Source organism: Cyprinus carpio, chromosome A7 (genome assembly GCF_018340385.1).
Source record: "Cyprinus carpio isolate SPL01 chromosome A7, ASM1834038v1, whole genome shotgun sequence".
Taxonomy (NCBI): Eukaryota; Metazoa; Chordata; class Actinopteri; order Cypriniformes; family Cyprinidae; genus Cyprinus; species Cyprinus carpio.
The window spans coordinates 16,076,471-16,094,817 of record NC_056578.1 but is presented as its reverse complement, the minus strand read 5'-3'; the positions used below and the strand labels follow the sequence as shown (position 1 = coordinate 16,094,817).

At 36.9% G+C, this 18,347-nt stretch overlaps 1 protein-coding gene across 7 annotated transcripts in view; it reads right to left on the bottom strand.

Moving 5' to 3' along the window:
- Positions 1-18,347, bottom strand: part of LOC109072428 (pleckstrin homology domain-containing family A member 7-like) — a 93,191-nt gene that overhangs the window by 18,240 nt on the left and 56,604 nt on the right. For 6 of the 7 annotated variants that reach the window (XM_042759932.1, XM_042759934.1, XM_042759935.1 and 3 more), the window contains 7 exons: positions 14,121-14,232; positions 12,821-12,925; positions 12,420-12,492; positions 11,926-12,026; positions 6,140-6,315; positions 2,965-3,405; positions 1,342-1,876 (listed from right to left, as the gene is read on the bottom strand). In XM_042759932.1, the coding sequence (XP_042615866.1) occupies positions 1,342-1,876; positions 2,965-3,405; positions 6,140-6,315; positions 11,926-12,026; positions 12,420-12,492; positions 12,821-12,925; positions 14,121-14,232 (1,543 nt within the window). Of the gene's footprint in view, positions 1-1,341; positions 1,877-2,964; positions 3,406-6,139; positions 6,316-10,203; positions 11,865-11,925; positions 12,027-12,419; positions 12,493-12,820; positions 12,926-14,120; positions 14,233-18,347 lie in introns of those variants that run through there. The other variant, XM_042759939.1, reaches the window with a different exon arrangement.

Below are 18,347 nucleotides of genomic sequence, written 5' to 3'. Positions count from 1 at the left end.
TCTTTCAAAAACATTAAAAATAGTAATGTTTCCAAACTTTTGACCTGTACTGTATATATATAGTTTATCCAAACCTTCTTTTAGAAAACATTTTTATATTCTTTTCTAATTTTATACATGCAGTACTTATGACTTTATATTATTTGAGAGACTGCAATATCTCCAACATCAAAATGTTTGAATTACAAGTACTAGTCATAGACAGAACAATTTAAACTTGAAAGCAAAAAGTGACTGAAATGCAGAAAAACTTCAAATGTTCACAAACTTCCTAAAATGGATACTTTCTCTATTAAATTGAATGTATCCATTTTATGTACATGACTGTTTAAGAGTTTGTGATTTGTAAGACTTTTAATATTTTTGAAAGAACTCTCTTACATTTACCAAGGCTGGATTTATTTAATTAAAACACAGTAAAAACAATAAAATTATGAAATATTATTACAACTTAAAATAACTCTTTTATAATTTAATATATTTTAAAATAAATTTTTGGGATGACAAAGCTGAATTTTCAGCAGCCATTACTCCAATCTTCAGTGTCACATGATGGTCCAGAAATATTTATTCTTATTATTATCAATGCTGAAAACAGTTCGGTAATATTTTTGTGGAAACTGTCTTTTTTTTCAGGATTCTTTGACAAACAGAAAATTCAAAAGAATTTAATCGTTTCTCTTTAATCATTCTCAAATCATGCTATTAAAAATGCAATTAATTGGTCAATTGTTTAGTTATGCTGATAATATAACATGCAACAACACAATAATAAAAGCATTTTCACTAACATCTCTGATTTTTAGATTCTGCTGTATATTCTTTGAGGCATCACTGCACATTGATTGAAGGTCTGTTTTGTCCTTCTATCTGGTTTTTGACAGCTTCTGTGAATCTTTCTGTTGGAGGCATGTAATTAGTGAGTTCACACGAGTCCTGCCGTATGCAGAGCAGAAATGGTAGTGACAGTATGTTAACTTGTAAGAAGCACAGAGTCTTCTGTGACTGCTGCGTGTGAATGTGGCACTGGGAGCGGCGCTCTCATGTGGGGGGTGTAGCTGGCAGATGCTACTATTTGTCACACAAGCATTTTCAGCAACACACATAAACAAAAACGCTCTCTTTTAACACACCCTCTGCACCTGGGTGTCAAACCCTGAGTGAAGACTGTGTGAACCCTGTCACAAAGTCCAAATCAAAGCTTGAGTAAAGGGAAACTCGGTTTTCCCATAACCCTTAACGCTTTTGGTGGTCAACACTTCTGTGGTCTGAACAAAGAAAAGAACTCACCACAACTGATTTAAAATTGTGAGATTATGTGAACTCCTCCAAGTTCCCTACCTTTGAGATCTGGGAACATATTCCTCTGGGAGAACCCAAACTGGGAGTGTCCATGGTGGCGAAGTCATCCAGTGGGCATACGGTCAGCCTGTCGGCGGGCGTGTGGGGCCTGCGTGGGGACAAGGACTTGGAGGGATGGCTGGGTGGGGGTATGTCACATGGTGATGGGGGCACAGATATGGATCGTGGCATTTCCAGAGTAACTCTGAAGGCAGACGTGTCCATGTAGTCAGGCCCGGTGTAGATTGGTGCGGTGGGGCTTCCATGCCGGAACTGTTGGCGCTGCTGCCACTCATACAGCTGCCACACCATGCCCTCTTTAGTAGCCAACCGCTCATCAGAGGACATACGAAAGTGACTAAGACGGTCGTGGGCATACTTATAGTCACTAGGCAGGTTACGGGGCACTGGTGGTGAACTGCCTCCGGAGTGGTGGCGAGTGGTCTTTGGCAACGACTGGTACGTCTCCATCATGACGGACTTAGGCTGGAGAGGTGGTGTCCGTCTAGGAAGGGTGTACTCAGCAGTGGGATGGCTGTTATTTTGTAAAAAGTTATTTTACTGTTAATATTCTGTCCTTCTCACTGTCAGTTAGCATTCGTATGCTATATAAAGTATTTATATATATATATTTTTTTTTTTATATATTCTTTTAAAATGTTTTTATTCTGACCTGAGCTGCAAATGAATTGTTACTATTAATCACAAACAAAAATAATAACTAATATATGAACTATTATACAAATAACAACAACAATAATTATTATTATTATACTAATAAACTAATAAAAGGGAAAATATATATTGGCCCCACTTTATATTAGGTGGCCTTAACTACTATGTACTTACATCAAAAAATAAGTACAATGTACTTATTGTGTTCATATTGTATTGCAAAACACTTCTGCTGCGATTGAGGTGGGATACGGGTAAGGTCAGGGAAAGGTTTGGTGGTATGGGTAGGTTTAAGGGTGGGTTAAGGTGTAAGAGATAGGTCATAGTGTAATTATAAATGTAATTACAGAAATTGATTACAGATGTAATTACATGCAGGTATTTTAAAAATATAAGTACAATGTAAAAACATGTATGTACACAATAAGTGCATTGTACCAAATGATTAATTTAAATTTAATAAAATGGGACCTATATATTATTAATATATATGATTATTAATTGAATTATAATTAATAAATTATAATTATATTATAGATATAAATTTAGGTGAAAAAAAAAACTTAAAAGTAAGTTATTGATTTACAATGGTGTTTTTCTGCAATGTAGAAACACCAAATGCTGATATGCCCCATAGGCTTTTATTGCAAGTGCAATAGTGCGAATGTGATAACTAGATGGTTTTTACAAAAATAACAAGGTGTTAAAAAAATCTGCAATAAGAGAATGCTGTTGCTAGAACACAAAACATTCCCTTTAATATTTAGTGAGATTACATCATAACCACTAGTGGGAGCTCCTTCATAAGAAGAAACTATATGTGAACTGAGTTCCCAATGTTACAGCATTTAATTATAGTATTACCCATAACCCTATATATATGGTTTCCTAACATCCCCCCCCCCCCATCACAGCACATATAAAGCTGTCTAAACACACAAAACTGACCTTTTGGGGTCTCCTTTCTGCACCTTCACCCAGTGCTCGACCTGAGCCAGCGCAGTTTTCCTTTGCACCTTTTTCTCTGTGTCTGTACGGGGGACGAGACCCCTCTTATAAACCACGTTCCCGTTCTGATCAGGAGGTATGCCTGAGGAGGGCAGCCCGTTCATATGAGTGGGAACCGTAGAATGTGGGCGAGAATGGGCACCTGATTGGGAAATCCCTTCCATCTCCATCTCTCCAGAGGAGAGTTTAACAGGATCCTCGGACACTTCCTTGCTGTAAACATAGCACTCCTCCCCATCTCGCTCCGGCCTCAGCTCTGCCACCTCCACATGCGCTGTCTGCTGGAGGCCTTCGGTCTGGGAGGAGATTTTGACGCTGCTGCTGAAATGGTTGGTCTGAGGGACTGCTTGCTGCTCAGGTTTGGAGCTCCTTTCGGCTTCTCTATGGAAGGAAAAATGGTAATTTAATAGTAGAAAATTAACAGTTAATATTTGACCTTTAAAATTAGCTATGACTTATTTCCGATGATGTATCAGTATTAGGAAGCAAACAGGACAGAAATGAGTTCAGAGTTTTGCATTAATTATAATTGAATCTACAACTCAGTGTGCAGATAACTGACCTTGAACTGACCATCTAGATCTATCCGAATTGAAACATGACTTTTCAAACATGACATCATCATGTGCAATACTGTGAATCTATCCCTAGATGGCACTGTTACATTACATTCAAAATCTCCCTCTAATGAGCTAAGGGCCTACAGTGGAATGTCAAAACAGTAGAGCTATACTAACTTTGACATTTCACCCCTCACCGTGATCAGACAAGGGGTTTGGCATCAGACTGCAAGTATAGCAACACTACCAACAATCCACATACTTGTGTAAAAGCATTTGCCTACAAAATCCAACAAATACAGCCACTACACTAATAAATGATAAATAAACCACCTTCATGGTTATTAACCACTTACTCTCCTTTTTATGTATACTATAACAGCCCAGCTATAAGGAAAGCCCCAGGGACAAACCCTCTCTGCACTCATGGGCGTGAAGAGCACGGGGGCATCACACTAACATCACGCCCAATCCGAGTGCTGTGTTCTGGGCTGGTGGCCCACAATCAGCTGGCTGCAACATGCCGCAGTGATACTCCTCCCCAGAGCTGCGATGTCAAAGTGTACACAACTATGGCACCGTGCCTCTGCACCAGCACAACAGCAGCAGATGAGAATACACCACACTGCTTTTGCTGTACCCCTGATCTTTAGATCAGACATTAGCTTAAAGGAATAGTTCACCCAAAATGGAAAAAATCCTGAAAATGTACGTACCCTCACAGCTATCCCAAATGTACAGTAGATGAATTTGTGTCTTAATAAGAGAAAATTTGGAGAAACTTTTGATTACTTACTCAGCAATGGATCCTCTGCAGTGAATGGGTGCCGTTAAAATGAGAGTCCAAACAGCTGATGAAAACATCACAATATTCCACAAAATAAAGTACCATTTAGAAGCAAAAACAGATCTTAACAAACATGTCAGAGAATTTTAACGTGAAAGGACAACAGGGGATGGACTGGAGGAAGCTGGAGGAAGCGTTATCATGGGTTATTATTGCCTTGCCATATTTTGGCCAGAAGCAACATTTTAAAGCTAAAATGCCTTAATTATGAATTATGAATTCTTAAAATCATGCAGATTTTACTTCACAAGACATTAATTGATGGACTAGAGTCATTTGGAATACTTGTGGAATATTGTGATATTTTAATCAGCTGTTTGGAATTAATTCTAACGGAATTCTAGAGGCACCCATTCTCTGCAGAGCATCCATTACTGAATTAGCGATGTAAAGATAACTTTTTTCAAATCCATTCTGATGAAGAAACATATTCATCTACATCTTGGATGGCTTAGGGGGTAAGTACATTTTTGGTTGAGCTATTGCTTTAAATAACTAGACCACAACATACAGCTACAGTTTATTAATGCCATCAGCATTCCTATTCCTATATTAAAAAGGATCCAAACATTTTTGGGGACAGCAAACGGTCCCCAAAATGAATTTTTAAAAAGAAGTAGCTACTTCAAATACACAAACAAGTCAGCGCAAAGAACAAAGCTGCGGTCACACTAAGCCTACAAAAATACAATTTTTAAGATTGTGTGTGCTTTGAATTCAGCCAAGAGTTCGATTTGTGATGTTCAGATGCTCTTTAGGTCCGTTATAAGATTAATACCTTTGCGCTTCGTGAATTTGCAGGTCAGAGCTTCGCCAAACTTAAACTTCGGTACACAGTGAAAGACAAGTTTTTTTTTTCGATGTGCTTGTGCTGCCGGCCTCCCGATTTGAATACAAATGAATGGAGTTCAAAATCAAGAATGACTGTAGTTTTAACCCTGATAGATGGCTGACGCCATTGGACAGGCTTAATTAGATTAATTAAACTTAACAGTACTGCAGAAACCTTTAAGACCACTTCACTTCTGTTCTGCATGAAATTTTCATAGTTGGAAATATCAATCATCACATTATATAAATTCAAAGAACATAATATCAAAGAATTAGGATAATAAAGTTTAAATGACATTAATGAGGGCTAAATAAAGGAAATTAAGAGAGCCAGGAGAAATCAGTGGAGAACATAATTAATACTATACTGGGTCACTAAGTCAGTTCTTAAATAAAACATGAAATGGCTTTTTTTACATGATGAAAGAATATGTAAGGGAACTTGTAAGGACATGTAGGGGATCTGTAAGGATAAAATCCATAGGGATTTGACTGGACCATGAAGGAGTGAAAAATATTACACATTGATATCATATGGTAATATTATTTTTCAATCAGAAAAGATAAGTTGTTTCAGAGATCAAGTGTATTTTTATGAATCCAGCACAACCAGATATATATATTATCCCATTTATTTATATTTTTTATCTTGATTTTTTTTTTTTTTTTTTTTAATGTAATTTTAATGCATTTGCTGTCTGTTTTTCCTTCTTTGTATTAAGTCTGACAAATAAAATCACAGTTTGAAAAAAAATAAATAAGGGTTAAGGGTTATCCTGTTTAATGGAATATACTGCCCAGGTCTCTGAGCAGATACTGATCTTGTTTCTAGACACCAGCCCTGAGAAAAGATTTGCAGCAGCAGGAGGTGACTTACCTCTTCACAACATGGCTCTGCATCAGTGCAGCCTGATTCATGGCCCGGATCCAGCCATTCATGTCCTCTTGTGTGTCGGCGCTGAAGAAGTAGGTCCTCATGCCACAGTGCTCGGCCTGCGAGCCAATCAGAGAATTCTTATTGTAAATGTAGGAGCGCATTCCCGTGTGGCAGGCCTGAGGGAGAAACAGAGAGACAGAGGGGACCATCAGCTCTGACCATGCATAGAGGTTGCACGTAATGCGCTGGACCAGCGGGCCCCAGAACTGCTGTGACAGCATCATTGTAGCAAGCTCAGAGTCATGCTGATCTGGTCTGTTTATTTTGGTGATCAGAGCTGAGGAAATGGCCTGTAAGAGGGTTACTAACCAATGATAACTACATTATCATTGTTACAAATATTATCATGCACTTCAGTCAAATGATCTGCACTTGAAAAATAATGAATTAATCATTTTTGTACTGCAGACTATGCATCAGAATATGGAAGCCCGTTATGCCTCAGAGTATATAAAAATTAGTAACTGTGAGAAAGTTTAAAATGAACTTGTGCATTTGTGAGATATACACTACCAAAAAAAATTTGGGTCTGAAGATTTTGTAATGCTTTAAAAGAAGTCTCCTACTCACCAAGGCTGCATTTATTTGAAAAAATACAGTAAAACAGCAATTGAAATATTTTAATTTAATAATTTAAAAGATTTTAAAATAACCATTTATATTTTAATATATGTATATATGTATTTTTTTCAGGATTCTTGATCAAAAGAAAGTTCTAAAGAACAGCATTTATTAAAAATATAAATCTTTTTTTTTTTTAATTATAAATATAAAATATAAATTATGTTCAATTTAATGCATCCTTGCTGAATAAAAGTATTAATTTCTTTCATAAAAAATGCGGGAAACAAATGTGGGAAATAAAAGTCATAATTGTGAGGTATAAAATCACAGTTCTAAGAAATAAAGTCGTAATTGGAATTATAATAAAATAAAATAATAATATTGACATTAAGCCACTATTTTGAGATATAACATCTGTTACCTTTTTATTTTAGAATGAGGTACAAACAGGCTTCCATAGAATAAAAATCATCAATGTCAGCATTGAAGATCTGAACTCCAACATTCAGTACACAGCAAACAAATGATCAATCAATAAAATCTGTGAGCCGTTCCTGCAGAGAGGAGATGACAGAAATTATTTTATACTTACTTTACCTATTCCAGAAATATTATATAATTTACTTCAGCAGAAGGTCTAAACACAAGTATCTCTATACTTGCCCTCCCCCTCTTCATCTGGTTATCAAGTGTACAAATAAGTGTTCAAATACTTTTTGGGTCAATTGTAAACACCAAACACACCAAACAAATGTTAAAAGCACACACCATTAAAGATGCACACAAATACTTACACACATAAACAAAGCTGTTCATTTTCTTACTGTTTAAGGCCAGGGTTAAAAGCCCCCAGCTAAACTAGCTCCATGCACCTTCCGTTCACTAAATCTGCTACTGCCAAAAAAAAGTCTAATCTCTCTGATAGGGGTACGGCCACCACTCACACATCGAAACGCTTACAAACAGAGTCCAGCTCAGCGCTTTTGCCAGGCACACCCAGACCCATTCAAACAGGCAGCAGACCGTTCTTCCCCCCCCCGCAACACACACACAGAGCTTACATCTGGTAACACTGACTCATTCTGTAGAAAGTCAATGCAGTGGCCTTTGGGCTACATTGAAGGTGTCTCTTAATTCGCAATTCGACAGCTGTATCTCTGCTCACGGCACATTTTCCCCCTTTCTAGGAGTCTATTATCCCGCCTGTCACACACTAATGGCTAAAGCAGCCCCTCCAATATCCGATATCTGCTCATGAAGTCTTTATATTATCCTACTGTTTTCTCATCGACTTTGTTGCAGTTCTTTGCCTGATAGCACACGTGTTGACCAGAGAAGTCTATATGATGTGTGTGTGGTGTCATCTGTAAAACACTCAAAATGATTGACAGACTGTCTAAACAATAGTGTCCTGCATTCTTCTGCAGTTTACAGACCCTAGGGCTGTCAGAGAGACATGTGTGATATCTCAGGATACTTGTTTCAGTGATCTGCAAGGATGTAGAGACATTTTTTGGTATGTTATTCCATTACAAAAATATGCTTTTAATTTAATGTAATAAAATCTCTTACTCATATACACACATCTACACATGCAAATGTGAATAAACAAAATAAATTCACAACAGCAGAAAGCAAAAAGAAAGATGGCACATATCTTTAAAAACCATTAATAACATTTTATCATGACAAACAATGAGAAATGGAAAACAAAACCTGGGCAGTGATTTCAGTGCCTGTTATATCAAGTATCAGCTACTGAAGGAAAGCATTGTCTGCTGATTTATATTCCTGTCAAATTCCTGTCTTTAAGAAGTTAATGACCTCAGATTACCCATCTAGTCCTTGGCTTTCATTCAGGGTTATCCCACTAAATGGGATATGCAGTGATTAATCAGAGGAATTTGATTAAATCACTCAACCCCTTCAGAGGTTAACGGAATATTTGGGGTTATTTCCTACTTAATATTCATGGACAGCATCTGTGGCACAAAAAAACAATGTTCCTACAGTTGTGAAAAATGACCAAAAACACAACTGTAGTTAACTGTTATCGAGACAGGGGTGCCAAAACATTTAAAAAATACAACTGTTGCAAAAGAACAGCCATAAAAAAGTAAAGAAAAAAAGAAGTTATTGTATTTGCATTTAAATTATGTCCAATACAAAAATATGTTTTTGTTCAAGGGACAAACAAAAGGGACAAATAAAAGTTATACCTGTAGTATTAAAAAAATGTCAAAAATGTTGTCCATAGATTAGAAGTTGTAAATAACTTGGACTATACCTCAGATAGAAATTGTTTTTAAATTAAACATGTGAGAAAATGCATACAAACATATGTTTTTCTTTTGTTTATCTTTTGGCCTTAATGTCTGTGTGGGTTAAAACACATAAAAAATACTGAGATAAACAATTCAGATTTGTGTAATATCAACATTCTAGTGGAACATATATATGGTATATATATATATATATATATATATATATATATATAATATATATATAATATATATATATTTATTTATATGATATATATATAAATATATATATATATATAGATATATATGATATTAATATATATATATAGTATATATATTTATATAAAGAACTGAATACTTTTATTCAGCAAGGATGCATTAAATTGATCAAACAATGTTGACAGTGAATGTTATAAATGTTACAATGTTACAAAAGACTTCCATTTCAAATAAATGCTGTTCTTATCTCAGTTTCCATAAAAATATTAAGCAGCATAAATGTTTTCAACACTGGTGATAATAAGAAATGCTTCTTGAAAAACAAATCAGTATATTAAAATAATTTCTGAAGGAGTAATAGCTTCTGAGAATTCAGCTTTGTCACCACAGCAATAAATTACATCTTAAAATATTTTAAAACGTAATAAAATACATAATTTTAGAATGTAATATTTCACGATATTACTGTTATTAAAACACCGAATAAATCTTACCGACTCCAAAATTTTGAATGGTAGTGTATACTCAAAAATTGTAAATATAATTACATACATTTAACAACAGACCCACTTCATATTATAGTTACAGCACTGAGAATTTAAAAGTCACTGAATAGCACATGAGAGTGTAGAAATGTGTGAATGATAACCAACATTGGAAATACTGATGCAAGTGATGAAGTGAGAAGAGAGCAATGCCAGTCTTTAGTATGAGATTCACACATTCATAAGGATATATCAGCATATCCAATATTCACATCAGGGAGATATGAAGAATATGAAGATAGGATTGTCGAACTGGCATTGTCTGTTCCAGAGGAAGCGTAATGAGTCGCATTCATGCTGAAACACATCAATGCACATGGGCTATGTGCATTTTTCATCTGCCATGGAAAATGCCATGCACTGGATGGTGATGGAGTGGAGATCTGCTGATAGTAATGAATGGAAATTAAAATACCTATTCATGCAAGAGGCTGACTCAGGAGACGGCCCTTCCAATAGATGCACCCGGTTCAGCTCCCATAATGCACCAGGTCACAACAGGAAGCAAAAGGCCAATAGGAATGAGAGAATAAGAGTGAGCTGTGCAAAAACAGAGGGAGGTGGATCACGGCCTATGTGAAAAATGTTAACCAAAACTAGAAGATGTGTTGAAATGTCCCTGGTTGTGAAATATCAGTCAGATAAGCATGGTGAGTGGAAACACAATTAGCATTAGAGGCAGCAAAGCTAAGCAGAATTACGCCACTGGGAGAGCAAAAGTACAACACTCCAGAGAACCGGACAAGATGATTAATAAACATCATAACATTTAACTGCTGTAGCTGAATAAATGAATCAGCTGAAAAGAAAAATCATGAGCTCTTCTATTTTTGAACTCAAATACATGTCATATCATTTCCTATATGAAATATAAGACCTTTCATGAATTCCTGCCAACTTCTCAGATGGTGACAATAACTGTATGTTTTTGATTCACTAAAAAACTGCTCATACTCATAAAATTGCTGTCACATTTACCATTGTTCTGTGAATTTTCGTGTGCAAAATCCAACCATTCAAATTTTGTGTGAAGGCAAAAGTTTTCCCCATGCACATTTCGGAACGGGTTTAAGTTGGTCACTAGAATTTACCCTGTTGACCAACAGATCATTATTAAATAAAGAAATGAACCTTCCTGCAGACAGTTTTAAAGATATCTTAATATTACAGAAAATAAACATGCAAGACTCTTCTTCACATGTACAGTATGCAGACAAACTATTTAATTGCTGCCTAAGAGAAGCCAGTTAGAGTAGAAAACATTAGACAAAAAGGAGACCTTTGGGGCTAATTCAAATAAATAAAGCAGCAAAATGTTCAAATAGCTGATAGCTAGTTTCACTGATGGAGATCTCCTAACTAACAACCTACTAATTAACACCCAGAGCACCAATGAGTGAACGAGGCCTCTCACCTTGCTCTGGTACATTACAGACTGCAGGGCAAGTAAGAGGGAGGATATTAGAAATAGAGTAGATGTATAATTAATCTGCCTGCTGGCACAATAGTCAAACAAATTCCAGCACTGGGGAATACGGGCAGGGTAATGGATTTTGTATGATGTACCCATGAGAAAGTATGGCGGAGCCAAGGAGCGGAGGAAATGAATGAGCTGCAGTGATGGGATCAAACATTCCTGGAGTATTGTTCTTCAGAAGAGGCTCTGCTTCAGAAGGAGACCGACTCTTAAACATTATTTCACTGTCCGCTGGAGCGCAGTAAACAGTGGGAGGAAGTTTGTGAGGCTCAATGGAAGCTTGCCATCAATAGGCCTCACTCAGAGAAGGTTTTAGATAATGTTCCCATGTCTGCTCTGTGAAAGAGAACAGGACTGTGGAAAAACGAGTTGGGTGGAAGCTCAGTGTGAATTTCTGTGAGCTAACAGCATCTGCATTATGCTGACAGACACTGAGGCTAACAATACTGGACAAAAAGAGAAGGGCTGTTCCAAATTCAAAGAATAAGTCAATATAATATTATAATATTTCAAAATATAATTTTTTTTTTTTTTTTTTTTTATTATCTGGTCTGAGTTTTTTTTGACTCCATGACAAGAATATATTAGGTAACTGCGTAGAGGAACATGATTAGTTAAAACACACAGGAACAGAGTAGCAGATTATCATGACGCTCTTACCTTGAAGGCGTACTTGCGGCTAATGTGGTCCTCGGGTCCCACGGGGGAAATGACATAGCTGGGCAGAGGAATGCTGCCTAGAACCGTCTCCTCTCGACTATCTGTGAGCAAAGAACAGATGCTAGATGAAAATGTTTGAAAATTGTTAGATTACATTTGGGTAATGGTAATTGGTTTATTGGCAATACACTTAAAGACACAGATTACACTCCACTCTACCCACCAAAATTATTAAAGATCAAAAGAGTATTACTGTGTTAGTATTAGAACTGTGTTAAAATCATACAGTATAATTATTCAATATGATATGTGCAAGCAATAGGAATAAAAATAGTAAATGAAAAACCTGCTATTACCTATTAAATTGTAGGTACTCTAATAATAATGTTTTAGAGAAATGGAGTGTTTTACTTATAAAATGTGATTACTGTGCAATAAAATTAGAGACTTTTTTAGATAATTGCAGCTAATTAAAGCTGAGGATTATAACTCACCTTTATAGTAAAACAGGCAGTAATCAGACAACACAAACCATTTCCTCTTCCACAGTCTCATGCCTGAGCTGTCCTGATGGTGAAAGAACAGTAATATTTCAGCCCACCAAACATTTTCAGATGTTATCTTTTAAATTGAAAATAAAAATAACAGTCAGTTTATAATCTATCGTTACCAACCAATGTAAATATTATTACCATTTAATTGGAGGCCCCTCTGTTCAGATTGAATATTTATTTAATGTTATGTTGAATAACATGCTCCGTTAATCAGTTTATTGCCCGTGGATCTTAGTTCATCACTATTGTATAACTACTGTAACATTTGAACATCATTCAATAAAGATAAAAATCAGATTCTCTGATCACTCGCATCAAGGTTTCACTTTTGAGGGCCACACCTGTTTGTAGAGCCATCCTCTCACCACCACTGGGACATTAGGGTTCCTCTTGATGGAATGGTCACGCTTGCCAAAGCAATGCACCTTCCCACTGGGTTTCAAACTCTGTGGTATTGAAAAGAAAAAAGAAAACAAAAATAAAAACAAATGTGAGATGATGACGGATGCCCAGCAGGAGCCTGGTCCATTCCCAGTAAAGTGTGTGTGTGTGTGTGTGTGTGTGTGCGCACAGAGATGAGGACCCTCTGGGATCTTGATCGATCTGTTTGTGAAAGCTCATATGATGCTGACACAGTTCTGTCATTGACAGACCAGCACCAGACTCTTCACCACACAGTGACAGAGTCAATGTGTGTCAGGCCAGGCCATTAAAACTTCAATGAGTCAAAATCACCCTCTAATAGAAAGAAACATCTGCATCTCTGCATTCCCATTACCATGTATGCATGCAAAATTAGATATGGTAAACAATATGCATGTTATCAAAAAATATGCATGTTTTAAAAATTGTATAGAATTAGAAATTATATAAATAAAATTGTGCACATACTGTATACACATATATGTAAATCACACACACACACACACTTATATTTTTTTATTTTTCATTCAAATTATTTGTAATTATATTTATAATATAACATTATTAATTCTATATTTTATATTTATAAAAAAAAAATCTAATGAAAAACTCTCAAACACAGCCTGAAATGTGACAGCTTGTCAGGTCTTTGACCTCTAGTATAGCCCATGTTCTGTAACACCTGGAAAAACTCTATATATGGCAGTGCATATTAATGCACTAGACCAAGACAGAGTATTAGGGGTTCTCACCTAAAGTGTAACTGTGCCACACATGCTCAGATTTAATTAGCGAGTCAGTACTGTAAATGTCTCTATCCTCTGCAGATGTTCTATGCAGTATTACCTCATGACCTCTGACAACGCATCCAAACTGCACAGGAGATTAAGTCCAGCTTCTCTGGTGCTAGAAAAATCAGTAACCTATTACACCCTCTGCTTGGGTCATTTATCAAAATTGGAGGAATAAAGAAAAATATATGAGGCCAATTCACTCTCTCCTATTACCTATAAAAACTATCCGTTTTCAGTATGATTTAATATGAGATACACACACACACATTAGCAATGGTGAGGCTCTCTAGATAATTAGCCAGCTTGGCACTTTCAGGCTCTAGAAGTGCTCTCCGTAAATGTTTGCCTTTATTGAGATTCAGCACCACAACATACCACATTAAACCAGTCTCAGATCAACACTGAACGAGGCTGGGCTTCTCACCCTGGATCCTGAGGTGGTGTCCGCAGGGGATGAGGAGATGACTACAGAGGACTCGCTGACCATGCTGGGAGGCCTCGGCTCTGGTGGTGGCTTGGACATGCGTAAATTTGCCCTGCAAGAGTCAGAAATAAATCAAGAGTGAAACAGATACATTTTTGTAATTTAATAACCAACAAAGTAAAGCAGAGCCTGGGGACAGGTTCCCCAGAGAGGAACAGACTTGAGGCACTCAAGTAACCCATTGACAAACACATTCCCTGAGGGCAAACTACTCAGAGACCAGGACAGGAGGAGTAGTCAGCAAACAATATCAGAACTCAGCATATGCAACTCTAGTGATAGTATTAGTCTCAGGTGACCTGGATATGGTAACAGTGACAACACAACAAAACAAAAATCTATCTAGCCGTGTGAGACACTTATTTATGGATGGCCGCATTTTATTTAAAATCTTTTGGACAGAAGCAATGCAACACCTGCTGACTGCAATTATAGAGCTTGAAAGATCAAAGACAATTTTTAATATAACTCTGACTGGATTCATCTGAAAGATGAAAGTCATATACACCTAGGATTCCTTGGGGGTGAGTAAAATGCAGCCTAAAGAAATGCCAGAGCCACTATCACTATGATACAAATGCCTTATTGCCAGGCTGCTTCCTGTAAGTATTTGGGTCCATTTTTCTTTCCTAATAAGGAGAACTGCATAAAAAGCTGCATTGACATTCAGGTAATGCTAATGTAACATTTTGGGTAAATCAGCAGAGAGAAGAGCAGAACGCCAGAGAGATGAGGGAGAAGTGGGGGAGGGGTAGAGGACAGAAGAAAAAAAAACTTCCTCCAAACTCTTGTCAGAGAGAAGTGTCAGAATCAGAGACTCAAGGGAAAATATAACCTAGAGTGAATGCCACCAGAGAGCTGCACCGTCCAACTAAACATCTGTCAAATTTCTAAACCTCCTTCAAATAAATGACTGGACTGGTACCCAGGGAGTTATAATTCATTGCATAGACAGTTGCCTTTTCCCATAAACATGCTGAATTAATTTGTTATTGGGTAAATAGTTTATACCATGGGCACTATAAACAAATTCTGGGGGCAGACCTAGAATGAGAGCCAGACAGCACAGCCAGAGTGCCTACAGTCAATCTGATGCATATTACACGCAAAACTGCCAAGAGCTGGCTGAAATTACCTTCTTCAGTCAGATTGGCTGGCTCAACACATCTTCCAGGATTAAGAGTGCATAGTTTTGTTTTGTTGTTTTTTTTTTATCAGTGAAACAAAGCCGTTTACAAGGTACCAGACTGCTCACATCCCATTTCTCTTCCTTTCTTCTACCTTGTAAGCTCCAGTTCTGGTTTCAGCTTCATATACCACTACCACTTCATATGTGTTGCTGAACGATACCTACTGGTGCCATCAAATCTCAGCAAGATTTCGACTCAGCAAGAACCATATTAATAATTAGAACCGTGTATTTGTTTTGGTGAGTCATAAAATTACAAACATAATATACTGTAATAATACAGGAGTCTTTATTACTTTCAAGATGGACTACAAATAATTTTCTGCTGTTTTAAAACAGTTTCTAAATGGCATGTAAAACAAAACAGATTGCATTTAGTATCTTACATGCTAGTCAGACTGCCTCTTCCTGTTTAAGTGGGTGACTCTTAGCTAGAATTAATAAGTGCATTTAAAAGTCTAATTAAAAGTCTGGATTTGCGAGACTAAGGCCTACGGTAAGTGGAATAAAAACAGCACCACTGGTACTCAAGCATATAATTGAGTCTATAAAATGTAGAAGACTCTCAGAGGCCTTCAGAGTAGTAACAAAAAGCTCACTTACTGACAGCCCTGTCTCTCAGGGACACTCTTTCAGAGAACCATCTGAAACTCACACCATCACTGACATCACACAGAAGATGTGGACACATTTGGTGAACTCTGATGTATGAGTTGGTTGAATCTAGAACATGCTAAGAGAGCAGATAAGTGAAAAACCTACCTCTCTTAAATCATCTGCTTCATACATCAAATAACACACTTGGGACATAAGGGAAAAATTTACCCAATGTGAGAGGAGAAACTTTGGGAAAAGCTGTAATAGCATAATAGAGCTGTACCTGGCAGATCATGATCTATTCCATAGTATTTAATAAATTATTAGAATTGTATATTATGTACTCTGTAACCCAAAACCCAATGACTAGGCCTACATATTTTCTTTTAGAATCCACAAGCATAACATCTAGTCATAACCCAATAAAATAAAACAAAACTAAAACAAAAATAATGTATTATAGATTTCTATGGCATCATATTTGAATCTGAGGCAGTTTTGAGGCAAGTGCTGATAATAGAAAATAAACCAGTAAGAAAAAGAAATGCATGATGCAACTGAACAAGGTCATCAATCCAAAAAAAAAAATTATGTTGCTAAAACTCAAAGCAAGCAGATTTCCAAGCCACATGTCAGGCTGACTCCACACTTTTCATGGATGCTGGAGCTTACAGCAAAACACAATAACCCTGTCCAAACACTGACACAAGTCCACACACAGACAGCCCCTCAACAAAACCATAAACAGCTTGTTTTCCTGAAGAATGTGAGGAGTTCCTGTAGTGTGACAGAGTCAGGAGGTGTTTGTGGCCCTATAACATCAAAACAGCAGGAAGCTAGCAGAATTGTCATGAGAAGAGCTGCGGACTGAAACAATGCTGCTTCTTTCTCCCCCTCATTTTCCATCCAACATTTTTTTAAGTATGTTTGCACCCTGGAACTTATTAGTTTTTTATCTAGGCTTCATATTTTGAATGGATGGGCACAGAGGGCCTGTATCTTATGCTGGAGAGATGACAAATATCCTGGCTGAAGCTCAGCAAGAACCTAGTCTAAAAATAAATGACCACATTCTGCTCCAAAATGCTCAGAGCTCCACAGAGGGGGAGCCTCATACCCAATAACCTGGTTAAGCTACATAAAACATAGCATACAGAGGTATGTATTGAGTTCCACTTACTTTACATGATAATACAACAGTTTTCAAATTTTAACCAAAAAAACAAACAAACAAAACCACAAAAACACCAATGATAGAATCAGATACAGTAGTACATTGATGTATACCATTTTGATTACCATATTCAGAAACCATGGTAATTAAATGGTACTATTTGTTAGTGATGACTGTATTCTAAAAGAAAAACAATGACCAGCTGACTGTACAATATCCTGCTTATTGCACAACTGCCATATATATACAGTATATATAAATAAAAGGACATCAATTCATTCATTTGTTTAGATTATTGTACAATGTGATAAAAGAGACATGAAAGTAGGGATAATGGTCAATACAGTTTAGAAGCCATTAAACAAAATTGTCTGCTTGCAGAATGCCACAGCTGACCTATCATTTTTAATAATATTTACAGTGGGTATAACAAATAATCACATTTCGTTGCTTTGCAGCCTGAAATGAAGACACAATTTTTGTTTTATCCAGCTATATTTACTCAGTGCAACTTATAACATCCACGTGAAAGATATAACACCAACATATCAGAGAGAGAGAGAGAGAGAGAGAGAGAGAGAGAGAGAGAGAGAGAGAGAGAGAGAGAGAAAAAACAGAATCACTGAGTTGGAAAAAGGATCACCCCCTTGTGTCAGTATTTTTTTGAACCACCTTTTGCTTTAATTATAGCCTTTAGTCTGCTGGAATATGTCTCTACTAACTATCCTCAAGAATTTGACAGTATTTTGCCTCATCCATTTTTCCTTCTATCCTGACAAGTGCTCCAGTCCCTGCTGCAGAGATACACACCTGTAACAGGATATTACCACCTCCATGCTTTACTGTCGGAATGCTGTTATTTGGATGGTGAGCACTGGATTTCCCACCAGACATATTGTTTGGTGTTGAGGCCAAATAATTCAATTTTAGTCTCTTCTGTCTCAGAATCTTCAAGGTGCGTTTTGGCAAAGCTCAGTCGTGACTGTATGTAGCCTTTCTTGAGGAGTGGCTTTTTTCTTGAAACCCTCCCATACAAACCACATCTGTGGAGTATTTGTGATGTCACATGCACACAATGACCTCTCTTTGTCATAAATTCCTGCAACTGTTTCAGAGTTGCTGTAGGCCTCTTGGTCGCCTCTCTGAACAGTTTCCTCCTGGCTCTTTCATCCAGTTTGGAGCGATGACCTGATCCAGGAAGGGTCTC